Source organism: Aythya fuligula, chromosome 2, assembly GCF_009819795.1.
Source record: "Aythya fuligula isolate bAytFul2 chromosome 2, bAytFul2.pri, whole genome shotgun sequence".
In the NCBI taxonomy this organism is placed as follows: Eukaryota; Metazoa; Chordata; class Aves; order Anseriformes; family Anatidae; genus Aythya; species Aythya fuligula.
Genome location: NC_045560.1, coordinates 5,522,677 through 5,535,988, shown reverse-complemented (window position 1 = coordinate 5,535,988; position 13,312 = coordinate 5,522,677). Strand labels below are relative to the sequence as shown.

The 13,312-nt window shown below is 48.6% G+C and overlaps 1 protein-coding gene across 1 annotated transcript in view; it reads right to left on the bottom strand.

The window, feature by feature from the left end:
- OXSR1 (oxidative stress responsive kinase 1) overlaps positions 1 to 13,312 on the bottom strand; it is a 65,223-nt gene that overhangs the window by 41,515 nt on the left and 10,396 nt on the right. Inside the window, exons 3-4 of the mRNA XM_032181442.1 lie at positions 8,851 to 8,959; positions 389 to 530 (exon numbers count right to left, since the gene is read on the bottom strand). Coding sequence (XP_032037333.1) covers positions 389 to 530; positions 8,851 to 8,959 — 251 coding nt within the window. The remainder of the gene's footprint in view (positions 1 to 388; positions 531 to 8,850; positions 8,960 to 13,312) is intronic.

Below are 13,312 nucleotides of genomic sequence, written 5' to 3'. Positions count from 1 at the left end.
AAAGAACCAGGCTTGAAGGGCTCTTTATTCAGTTGCCCAACGTTTCTTACGCAGTGCTCTTCGTGATCTGCAGCGCTGCAAGAAGCAAAAGCAGCTGAAGTTTTACCAGCTCTAACAACTACTCATTGTAGCTGGAGCTTGACCCTTGAAAAGAGGTTTTCTGTACAAGAACTTTAGATATCTTGAAGTTTACCCAAACTTACCCTGCTCATGGCTTTCCTAAAGAAGCAGCTACTGTGTAGAAAGTCAAGTTTGCAGTTTCAGTAAAGCTCCCATCTCTATTTTCCACTTTTCAGACCCTGACAGCTGGCTGTGTGGTGGGACTGCACGTGCTCAGCTGCTCTGTTTCAGTGCCATGCATTTCAGGATGATGAGAAATGTAAAATACCTGTGGATTTGCCCGTTTTTATGCAGGTAGTCCAGCCCCTCCAGCACCTCCTTGAGGATTGTGGCTATACAGGGTTCATCCAGGACGCCGGTCTTGTGTTCTCCCTTGGCCACGATGTGCTTTATAATATCCAAAACGGAGCCTAGAGAAAATAACGAAACATGTTAGCGTGGACTAGAAGAACTGATTCGCAGCTCAGGGTATTTTATAAGCTCTTGGTACCCAAATTCTTGGAATTTGTCGGGAGGGGAAGCAACAACGGTCAGGATGACAAGTGCCTGAGAGGTTCTTTGAACAAGCCAAAACGTGAAGTGCACACACACAGACCTCTCGGAAGGGCTTTAAGTAGATACTGATGCTACAGCTGGAGGAGCAGGAGGGGGAAATGGAAAAAACAGGGGGCTGCCAGGACTCACAAGCAGCAGGCAATGAGCTCGATAAAATTAGCCTCGTTCTGAGCTCTCATAAACTCAGTGCAGAGGAACAGCAAGAAGAAATGAGTATGCTAAGGGACGGCACTGCCCTAAGAAAAAAAAAGTGGAAATAATTATACAGAGAACAAACGGGGCTGAATTCTGACAGTGAGTCACTTCTTCACTGCAGACAGAACTGGGATGGCTTAGCCCCTTCCCTAGAAACATCAGCCTTTAGTTTTTCTCCCAGCCGTGGTGTGAATGACATCAGCTTGCATGACAAACCAGGCTTGATAGAGCAACCCACCCCCCGGAGCTGCAGCCAGGAACAAACGGAATCAATGACCAGGAACACATCTCTTGTGCCAGGTCCCATTTTGATGATATATTGGGTACTGGGCTCTTGGAGAAGATCATCTTCGGTCTAGATGCACACACAGAGCTTGATTTTATTGCTCCCACAGCTCCAGCACAGGATGTCTCAGTTTGTTTGCCAGGCGTGTGCTAGTTAGCACCTTCAGCCTTGAGTTTATACGGTTCCATCACCGGATAGCCAAGCACTAGGATCTTTAAAGATCTGGGCACAAAGTCGTGTTAGCAGTACAAGTTGTTAAAGAATGAGGAAAGCAGGCACGACTGCAAGGCACAAATGCAGCCTGGACTGTCTCTGAAAGGAAACACAACACTTCTGCATCTGAAGAGCAGCAAATGCTGAGAAACTTGGCCGTAGGAATTTGGTTAATGCGGAGATTACAAAGTTCCACCTCGCAAATTCTTGAAGCAAACTGAAAAATACAAGGGGATTTTTTTAATTTTTTAAATTTTTGTCCTTTTCATCCTTTAAGGATGAAGGGATGAGCGTCAGAGCCAACGGAAAGGAAAAGGAGGGTAAGAAGAAGGGAGAACCCATGTGTGAGCAGGGGAGGATGCTGGCAGCCCTCCTGTGCCAGCAGTGAAGCTGCTCTGAGCGCTTGCTGCTCCCCTGACCGGCACCTCCAGCTTCCTCGTCCCCAAAACAAATTCACTTGGCTCGTGGGATTTGCAAAAGACCTGCTCTGAGCACACACTAACAAAACAGAACATAGATAAATGAAGTAGAGAAGTCCCGTTGCACAACTTCCCCTCGATATTTCGTGTCAGAATACTCTTCACCTTTGTTTATCCCGTCCAAGCACAGAACCACTCCTTTGGGTTAGCTTTGACTTGGGTCTTCATCAGCCGAAGGTTTTACCCAGCCATAATTCAGGTTGTTTCTACTTATATATTTCTTCACGTGGAGCTTTTAACACCCCACAAGTTCATGGGCACATGATCCTTCACTGAAATCTCACCTTTTAGGCTGGCTGGCTAAGAAAAGGACTCTCCTGGACACCACGGGGACTCACCTGGGATTCAGCCCATCACAATCCCTATTTTAGAAGTCCGTGCTTGCAAGCCCTGGTGCTCTTATTTTGGGCACGAATTTTTGTGACACCTACGAAAAAACCACCCAGCCCCCTCCTCTTCCACTCTGCAGGTTTTCCCTCTGAAACGTGCCTTTATCTGGGGAACAAACTGTCGATTGTGTACAAGTCCAGCGAAAATATGCGGCTCTTCACCTACTCGTTTTGTCCTCCTCCCACCCACAACGCTGTCAGCAGACTCGGTTCAGAAACGTTTCCCTTCTCCTGCGAAGGGCTCGGGGAACAGGAGGAGGCAGATCAGCTGGTGCTGAAAATCCTTTGGTGGAAAACCCCCGTGTTAGCCGAGGTTGTGCTTAGCCCAGAAAAAGGAGTGGGGGCAACGAGGCTGTCAGCGAAATGCTGAGCTCAGGGAGCAGCAGAAGAGCAAAGAGCCACCTTCCTGGTGAGCAAAGCGTTGTAGGGATCATCCCCGTTTTGTTTACACGCGTTAAAAAAAAGCAGTTTTGCTCCTGGCATCACAACACGATGTTGTATTTCTCCCAAGACACGGATCAGTAGCTGGGGAGGTCGGAGCTGCCTCCAGAATCAAAGGAAACTTTGTAAAAGTTGGCGCAGGGGGATACGAAGAGCTCAGCCAAGCTTCATTTCCACACGCTGCTGAGTGCAGGGTTAGAAACCTCGTGATTTTCTGGTTCAGGAAGCTGCTGCGGCGGGACCGAATACCCCCAAAGAGAAAACCACAACTAAACGGGGAGCCCCTCAAAGACAAAGTCACGGGAATCTCACTGCTGAGGAAAACAGCTGCTACTACAAGGCTGGCAGTGTGTTTCAGCATCAGCCTGAGATATCCAACTCAGTCATTCCCAAGCATCTCGGCTGAGCGTGCGATTCCCTTGGTGCCACCTCCTTGTTTGCTCAGGCAAATGTTCTCACTTTCCCCAGCGCTGGTTTCTGAGCCAGCTTCCGAACCGGCTTCAAAGAGAAGCTGGGGAAGGAAAAAGCTCACCTGAACTTTGCTGCATCTCTGCTTAATTGCAGTTGCAGCGTGGATTTGTGCTCCCTGTGTGCAGAGGGGTTGAACAATCTGCAAGCAAACAGCTCCCGTAATCAAGTGGCCAGAAGAGAAGGGTAACAGCAGAAATAAGGCACACGCTACAGGTATTACAGAACAGCTATCACAACGTTTTTAAGGACAAAAACCCACTAGAATGTCTTTTTTTAAACCTTAAGCTGGGAGAGAAAAGAAGTGAAGCCTGGCTGGGGCTGACTGAAAAGCCATGCCAAGCCCAGAAGGGGAAACACGTCGGGAAAAGACAAAACAAGACTGAGGGCAGAGCCAGAAGCGGAGCCGAAATGTAAACACAAACAAGGCTGCCGTTTAATAAGGATGTTTAAAGAAGCCTGGTGATGAGCAACCGATCCCAAACTCCACACGAAGGGAAGGAGGAGATGCTTAGAGATTGATGGGGAAAAAATGCAGCTATAAACAAGTTCCTGCCTCTCGAGTGCACGCCGAGCAGCGCGCTGCCAGGAAGCCCACAGGATGCCGTGCGACGCGAGGAAACGTTTCGTGTTGTTGCCCGATCGTTTCTGAAGTGCCTCAGCGTCGTGCCACCCATCACCAACCCCGTTGTGGTCGCAACCCCGTCGTGGCTGCTTAGGAAGCCCAGTCTCCACGTGCAAATTGAATGGAAGTTGGAAGCGAAGTGGTTTTCCGCTCAAATTACACGAACAAATCCCCCCCTCGCTGCTCTCCCCCAGGACGGGAAGCTCGGCGGCGTGCCTTGCCCTTTCTGGCACGGTGAGGGAACAGCTGATGAGCTCTGACCCCCTCCTCAGAAGGCAGTTTCTAATTTCCGGAAGCGAAGGGTTCATTTCCACCCACGGCAGCAGTATCTGAGCAACGAAGACACAAGAAACCTGCGAGCAAAGCAGCGTCCTGAATTTACCAGGGGGCAATGTCCTTGTAGAGGAAGATCAGGCAGAGCATTCCCTGTGTGAGCCCTAATAAACGCGGTCCTGTCCTGCACCCCACACACACGCACACCATTTAAAGGCCTGGCACAAACAGGCTGGAACCCATCCCTGGGGAATCACCGGCGTTTCACCACCCGGTTTTGGGGGAATTGAGATGTTCAGCAGCCGTATCCTTTGAGCACTGGGATTCGTTGCTGCTGCTTTAAGACCTCTCAGCAGAAGGCAGCGGTTTCGGTGAGCCCGGCTGCCGTCGGAGCCAAGAACGAAACCTGCACCTCGTCAGCCTCTGACAAAGCCAGGAGGAAAACGCTCAAGAAGGAAGCGCAGCCGCCTGCGGCCGGCAGCTCTGGGGCCGAGGAGGACAGAGGCAGCAACGGAGCTCGAAAGGAAAGGGAAGAACAAGTTACACAAAGCAAACCAAGACACCTAGGGAGTTTTCTGAGGTTTGCTCATTTTTTGAAGTTTTCGCAACCCTGGTTAAGGCATATCGGAGGGAGGAAGTTAAGGGAACTTCCACTTCTTGCCCCTTTCCCTCTGGAGCTCTTGTGTGGATGCCTGCGAGGGACGACAACATTAAGGCAGGCAGCAAGATGTTAAAATAAGGGGGCAGGACAGCCTACTGCGGTTAGGCCTGAGACATTTACAGGCGAAAACCTGAAGAAAATAAAGTAAACAACTTAATTTTTCATGTTTCTCTTATTATAGCTAGGAACGGGGACGTATCCATACAAGCTCCACATCCCGTACTCGTATACAGCCCCTCCAGCCTCCTGCCTTCTCCCATCCTTAAGGGTTGGAAATTTATTTGTCGAGACACAAATTAACAGCCCTCCGGAGGGCCTCAGAACGGCGTAGCTCTCTCCTCACAGAATAATTCAGCGTAATCACGAGGATTTCTAAGAACCTGTGGCTTTGGTCTGGCCCCTCCTAATTGCAGCAGCGCGTTATGATCAGAGATTAACGCGGCAGAAGGAGGACGAGATGTCTCGGGTCCCCACCAGGGAGATAGGACCTAGATAATCTTCAACTTTGGGGGAAAAAAGGCAAGGTTTAGCTATTCCAATATTCCAATCTCCTTAGCAGATTTAATGAGGAGCCTTCAGGAAGGCAGAAGATCCAAGAGCCCTATCTGGAAGCGTGTCAGCGTTTAACAAATTCACAGTTTGAAAATATTTTTGGAGGGCTCCTCTGATTTAGCCTGGGACAGTAAAAGTTGCTGGGCGATGCAGCAGACGGCCGATCCTTCTGAGCACCTGTTTTGTGGAGTTAGGCACAGCCGAGGGCCCCCTGTTAGCTGAGAGCTCTTCAAACCAGGGAGAATGTAGAGGAACAAACGGGTCACAGGCAGAAAAAGCACCAGAACGAAAGGACAGCTGCTCCTCTTCCTCAGAAAAAGCCCCGGAGAGAGGGACGGGGCATCAAAGAGCTTTAAAAGGCACGAGTGAAATCCGTGAGATGGGAATGTCAGCGAGGCCCAGAGCAGCTCAGCAGCTGTCCAGAAATATCCATCGGGGTTTAGTTTGGACTAACAGCGGACCAAAAGGCCGGGGTGCCAAGCTGACGCTGCTGAGCTTAGCTCCCTGAAAAACGGTTTCATCACCACAGGGAAGGAGGCTGCGATTTCTGCTGAAGGGAACGAGCAGCAGAGAACTTCCCAGATCTGCCTCGGGCTCACGTTGCCAGAGCTGAAGGAGGGTGTCAGAGGGACGGGGCACACCAGCACCTCTTCTCAGTGCCAACGGAGATAAATAGCCCAGCTTCTGGGACAACTGCTCTCTGGCTTCGTGGGATACCTCCCCTCGGAGATATTTCTGAAATATTTGCCTGTACGGCCAGGTTAAGCTTTCAACAAGCTGACTGTACCCAGAAAATAAATTAAACTGCCCTCAGAACAACAAAAAGAGGCTTGCATCCAGGACTGTTTATCAAAGCAATAACATCCATGTAAGCAAAACTATTTGCGGCCTGAAAACGCACGCCAGCATCGATTGACACTGATGGAAGAGAAGCAGTAAGATCCTGAACTTTTACCCAGAAAAAAAAATCCCAAGTAGGAAACCACAATCAAACAGATTTGATTACGTGCTCACTGGGATGCACAAATCTCAGCCCAGGCTCTATGAATAGTTCGATGGAATAAAAGAGTTAGGCTCCACCTTTTTGTTTTTCCTTCCCCTTTTGGGTTCATAAAAAATAGCCCAAGTTTTTTCCTGTTGAGAAATTCAGCTCATTATTTTTCCCACTGGCTGACAGCTGACCACGAAACTCGGCCCGTGTATTACTGATAAGCAGTAAGCCGAAAGGAATGAGAAGCAGTTCTGAAAGCATCTCTCGTGACATAAATCACCCGGCCCAAAAACAACAGGAAAGAGTCTCATTAAAAGTGAATGGGAAAAGCTCTTCACTCAGAAAGCTCCAAATAAAAAAAGTTTCTTGTCCCATCCTAAGGGCTATCCCATAAAACTTGTCTAGGGCATCTAAAATGCAACTTCTGAAGTACAGCCATGCAAAGAGTAGAAGCTGGAAGAGGCTGGGAAACCTCTCTCAAGGTATTTCCTGCATAAATCCTAACAGGTCACCCTCAAAAGTCTACTTCAGCCGTTCCCCCAGCCCCCAAATGTTTTGTTTTAAGTGAGAAATCAGCCCGTCTTTTATTGTACGACCCTGGGCTTCAACGTGAGAAACAAAAGGTGAGATTTGGTAGGGCTGCTTTACAGCAGTACCGCGTTTAGGGCCAAATGTGCACAGGGGTCAAACCCCCGCTGTATAATGCAGAAGCCTGTTCAAGGTGACTCGCCCTGACAGCCATTTCGCACCACCAAGAGGTTGGTGCTGAAGCTCTGGTTATTCCCCAGCAATTTGCCAGTCTGCCCTTTACCTTTCTGGGCCATCTTTTCATTATCAAGGCACCACAGAGTCTGTTTTGTTTTTTTTCCAGCTACACCCCAAAAAAAAAAAAAGACAGAAAAGTGAGGGCAAGCAGAAGCAACATTTGGAGGATCAAGGATGAGCCTAACCCCGACTTGTTTTCAACAGAAAACCACTACGAAAACGTTGCACATTTTCTTCAAGGAGGCCATGAATCCTCCTGAAAAAGGTCAAGAACGTTGCTGCCGTCTGTCCTGCACCCCTAAAATGTTGGGAAACATTTCATGTTGGGAAAGTTTTCCCCCGTAGACACTTCTTATCCCAAAATTATTTGCACTGAATTGGCAAGGGATTCGTTCCTGCACACAACCAGCGATCCTATCCTTAACGACCCGCCCGTTAAGGGTCCCTCCAAGGAAAGAGGAGGTACTGCTTCATGACACACGAGCACATGGGTCTTAATAAAGCCTTTAAAAAAGGCTCAAGCTAGCATGAAATCCGACCGCCCCCAGGAGAACTGGGGAGTTTTCTAAAGAAGATCCTGAAAGCTGCCTGTTTTCTGGTCATTAGCGAGCTCTCGTGGAAGAAGCCAACAGGTTGAGCCAGATTTTTCCACATCAGCATCTGGCATTTTACAGCCTACGATATTAAGCCAAGAGCAGAGAAGCCAAGAAGGTTTTTTAAAAAGGCAAGAAAACGATTTTTTCAGCTTTCAATGCCTTTTCACTCTGGTGCCAGGAAAATCAAGCCTCCTCAAGACAGGCCTAAGGTTTAGCAACAGTCCTCAGTTGTCATCCAGAACCCGAATCTCTTTCTTTCCTCTACGGCAACTTAAACATGAAGTCTGGAAAATACTATGATCAAATTAGGCAATAATGATAGAGAAAATGTAAAAACAACTTTTCTTTCTCTCAAAAAAGCTGTTTCTACAGCAGCTGAGTCAATAAATCCGGGAAGGGGAATGTTTCCCTGGCTCTGGCAGTTTGAAATTGCCCCAAGCACTCGCAGTTATTTTGTCACCCAGAACTAGTGGCAGGTAACCCAGCTCTGAGGAATGAGACAACACAAATCAAGCTGCTCCTACCCTGATCTTCTCCTCCCTTTGTAACACACTGGCATCACAGGGGCAGTTCTGCTGGCAATCTGGGTGATTTGAATTCCTCACAAGGGCAGCCAATGTGTAAATAAGTTAAATCAATAGACTGAATGGTTGCCTCTGAGCTCCAGGTGAGAAAAAGTCAGGCCCTCAGCCCTGCAAGGGGAGTTGCAAACATCACAGTCCCCACTGGAAACGTGGGAACTGGTGGGCTCAGTCACATACTTCTCTAGTCCAAAACTTTATCCTAGGCTTTTGGAGCAAAATGAAGAAGCTTTTGTAAATGTGATCCAAGAAACACCACGTCAGATCCATCAGATGAGAAGACACAGGTCAGATTTTTAATTTTTTGCATTTCTTTTTAAGTTTGGGATGGTTTCAACTGCTGCATCTGTACCTGAGTTTCTCCTGTCACTGTCTGAAGTCACATCCTCCCAAATACTCAACTGAGTCACTCAGCAAACACATACAAAACACCATCAAATATGCAAAGCAGGTGCTAAAACAAACTACCAGTCATGCAGTTAGGCATTACTACCGGTGTACATAAAATGAAAAGCTGTTTCTGAGCCAAATGGGTTGAAGTTGAGCATTATCATTCAAGCGTGTTAACTCCCAAGGAGGAGGGAAGCCTGGGAGGGAGACGAGAGCGCTCCAGCCAAGTTGTGACGTTGTTTTATTGGGTCTGTAAATGGGATCACTCACCTCCACTGAGCAACTTCATCACCAGCCAAAGCTCGTCCTTCACCACGAAGGAGGTGTAGTAAGATACGATGTTGGGGTGATGGCACTGACTCATCGCTTGAATTTCTTTCTGCGGAGAAAAACAGAGCGTTAGCAGCTGGACTCGAGGGGTTTCGTTCCGTGGGTACAGAAAATATCTCCCTCGAGACACGGTGTTTGAAGAGGGTGAGAAGGAAAAGGCTACGTGGGAACTAACCACAGAAAAATCCAGGAATACTCCTAGCACTCAGCCTGCACCATGCTAGGGCTCAAAGATATTTTAGGATGCTCTACCTGTCTCTGTCTGGCTAGCAGAAGGCAAGAAGTGACAGAAATCCCCTTGGCAAAGGCAATAAAATGCTCTCTCACCAAGCACCTGCTTCCAGCTGCAGCAGACTTCTGAAAATTTTACCTACGAGGTTCACGCCGTCACCTCCTCTCAGTGAGCCACTACACACCAGGTGTCACCAGCCGAAGGCTATCCTATAGAAAGGGAAATACTGGCCTCTGGGAAGGAAAAAAAAGAATCTCTCATCCCTAATGTCTCTCCCCAGCATGAAAGCAGACGGCTCAGCTCCGAGGGCACAAAGGACAGGTCCAGCTTCTGGTGTAGGGGAAGAAGAGGAAAACAGCCTGAGATCACAAAGTGCTTGGCTACTGTTGATGGAGTGCAACATGAAGTGCTCTCAGATATGAAATTGCTCGAGTTTTGACCGTGCTTATTCATAGATTTTGTTATGGGGTAAGGGTTGAGGTTTTCCAAGGTACAGGGGAACAATATCCCAGAAAACTGACCGAGTTTTCATTATTCAGGTACAAATAACCACCATGGACAGAAAGCCTCCCAGTTTCTTGGTTTCCCCCATCAAAAGCCATCCTTTGGGCCAAGGCTGGCACCCCACAAGGGGAAGAAGGAGAAAAAGGTCCCCCCACAGCCCTGCCCTCATCCTTTCCTCCCTAGGCACAAAGCTCCCTGCCACCAAAGCTCCAGGGGAAGCTCTGCCCACGCTTCGTGTTCCTCTCGACCTGCTCTCGCTGGAGCTGGATGATCTTTAAGGTCCTCTCCAACCCAAGCCATGGGTCTGTGGGGTTAAGGCAGCCCCACAAACACGTTCATGGAGACCTTCTCCAATTTACCGCTGCTTTTCAAGGAGCAAATGAGGAATTGGTTCCTCTTCCAGCTCCTCCAGGAGCACCTCCAGCTTTCCAGGACGCCCCAATAAGCTGATTCTTCTACACAATAAGGGATATTTGAAGAGCTGTGGAGTTGCAGGTCACTGATCTCACACCGTTGACTGAAAACCACTCTGTGAAACTAAATACAGCCTGAAATGAAACCTAGCTTCCAGTTTCTGCCTGGGGACGGAGGAGAAGCAGGGAGGTGGACAAGCACTACGGCCACTGCACGACCTCCCCTTTACGCAGCCTCTCCCAAAGGCAGCTCATTTAAATTCACTCGTTTAACCTGAGATCATTTGGGGTTTAGCTCTGAGAACTGGGCTGAGCCCCTAGTTAAGGGATCCACGAACCTGCTCCAGCTTTTGTCCTTCCACCTGGAATTAGCTCTTGATGTAAGGCTTTCAATTAATTGTAAAGCTTTTTTTTAAGAAACACGCAAGTAAATCCAGGTGCCTAACCTCTCTCTGACAATTAAAAGATAAATAAAAAGTGCACAAATGGCACCAGAATAAAAAAAAAGAAGAGGAAAGAAGCAAGTGGGATGTGGCTTTGTGAAGTCTTCCCATCAGGCAGCCCTTCCCCAAAGCCACCATTCTCAGCAAGGCTCCAGAGGAGCTGGTTTTAATCTTTCCTCAGTTAGACCTCAAAATATTTTGAGCTGACTCCCTGGGAGATCAAGCGAATCGTACAAAAAGCCATACGCAAACATTCCCTGTTTTCTATCTGTTAGCATATCCCGTCGGAATCCAGGAGCCAGCGAGGCAAGGTCTGGCCCGAGCTTCTTTAACAGCCTCGATCTGGCTCGGGTCTCTGCCATCGGGGCAGCTCTTCGCAGGGATCCTGTGTCACTTTATTCCTATTTTATTGTTCTCCAAGAATTTCCTCTCCTGCACGTTACCAAACGCTGCTCCCCGGGCTGGAAACAACAGTTGGAAGAAAAAAAAAAAAAAGCTTGTGTTTGTCACGTGCTGCAGCGCACAAAGGGGGGTTGCTGTGGTTGCTGGTATTTATTTTCTGTTTTTGCAGCTCTGTGCCAAAACACCGCCAGCTCGGGGCCGGGTAGCAGTGGCGGGGTTGAACCATTCCTTGCACGGCTCTGATCAGTAACTCCAGCCCAGCACACAGCGTCCAGTGCTCCCCCGTTATTAAATCCTTCCTTATCTGTACAATTCAAACGCAGGGGTGAAAAATCTGGCTTTATTTAGTTGTGCTTCCTACACGTTGACGCAGCACGGATGCTGCCTGCTCGCACGTGGGTACCTGCAACTTCCCAGGAAGCTGCTGGTTTGGTTATCCTGGCTGAAGGCAACCACAACCCAAAAAAAAGATGGGGTTGGGAGGGAAAAATCAAAGCAGGGCAGATGCAATCTCCTCGAAAACACCAAGCGGTGCTCGAGCTGTGGGTGGCAAACACTTGCTTTAAGCGAAACTCCAAGGGTTTAGTTCAAAGAGTGTAAGTTCAAGAATATTGATTTATTTCTGTTTTTAAATAGCAGGGTTAAAAAAAAAGCTGAATTCTTCTGCTACAACCGCCTTAACAGCAATTATTTGAAGGTGATGAGGAAAAAGCACAGAGCTCAAAATGAGAGATTCCAACCCAGCTTCCATGCCCAGTTCACCTCCACACCTCAGGACATGGAGATTGGGACTAAAAAGGGACACCAGTGGGAAACGTTGCAGGTACACAACAATCCTGAAAGGGGCAAGAAGTCTTCGTAGAGGAATTAACCTCAGGTGATGGGAACAAACGACCCCTGTGTGAAACGTGCAACACGGCGCCTCAAATCACCACGCAGAGGCTGTGTTCCACGGGGGACTCCCTGGCACTGACACCTGGGGACTCATTTTCCCCTTTTGTGATGGCAATTCCTGTCAGATGCCACGGGTGAAACATCTGCCCTGCTCCAGCAGCCCGCTCCTTTGTTCCCACCGACCTTATGGTCGGCTTAATCCACTTGTAGGAGCTGCTGGCAGATCAAAGCCACTTCGATATCCCGGCCGAGTCTTCGAAAGAAGGTGTAAAACCCCGTAACCAGCACTTACAGAATCGTCTGCCCAGAGGGGAGACTCCTGCCGAAGCCCGGGCAGTTAACAGTTGGCTCAGGCCTTAAACCAGGGGAGTTCCTAATCCTGCTTTAAATCCCATCTCATTTAACCTCCTCGACTAGGAGGTTGATTTCTTTAATCTCACGCCATGTTTGATCTCCGGATTGCTGGCAGCGAGCTCCCCGGGTCAATCCCCCGAAATTCAAGAGGACATTTCCTCCTGCTGGAGTCCCCTCGGCACCCCGAGATGAACCCGCGGCAGTAACCACGACATCGTGCAGGGTTTGCAAAGGTTACCCCGACCCACGCTGCTTCTGAAGCACTCTAGGGGGAAAAAAATAAGCATTTTAAGTGCAATTTTCCCTTTTCTGTGCCACGGGTTGATGGCCGGGCAGTGCTGTAACACAAGAGCATTGATTTAGTGCCTGGGGGACAGAGCGAAGTTTCCCGTAAGCTGGCTGGCGTGCTCAGCCATCCCCAGAGCACCAGAAGGATAATGGATCTAATGAAAGCCCAAATTCGTGCTTTTAGCAGGGTTAGGGAAGAAGAGAAAGCACGTGGAGAGCATAACACGCTCTAGCATGGACCCGGCTATTTCTCTTCGCACTCACCTCTCAAAAACACCGTTCTCTGCAAGGACTCACTCACATTTAGGGGTTTTGGAGACAAAATCTTGCAACGACAAGCGGTTGCTCAAAAAAATGTAATTAACCTGATCTGGGAAACTGCCACAAAGGGAGATGACGAGACTGAAAGCCTTGAGAGTACCCTAAAGAAGCAGCGAATGCAGAGGCAAGATTAAAAAAATCGAGAAGGTAACACACAGGAGGGAGATGAGTTTCCATCCTTTTGGCTCTTGCACTAAGAAACGCCGTCCAACACACTGAAAAACTCAGAACAAGCCAAGGGAAAGCATTTTTTCCACAAAACGCACCTGCCTTGCTGACCCCAGGAAGCTCCTGCAGCTCCACAACACCCTTCTCCCCAGCCCTCCACGATTTAAGTCTCTATAACTGCCTTTTTAAGATGTTTTCAAAAATCATTATGAGATCAGCTTCAATCTGGATAAATCGGAGCTCAACTGTTGCATGTCCAAACGGGAACTTGTTTGGGGAGAGATTTTCCCCAAATGCTCAGAGCTTGATTCTTGTACTTTCCTCTGAAATAGCGAGCAGTGAGCACTTACTGTGTCTCTTAGATCAGGCTGCCCAGGGAAGTG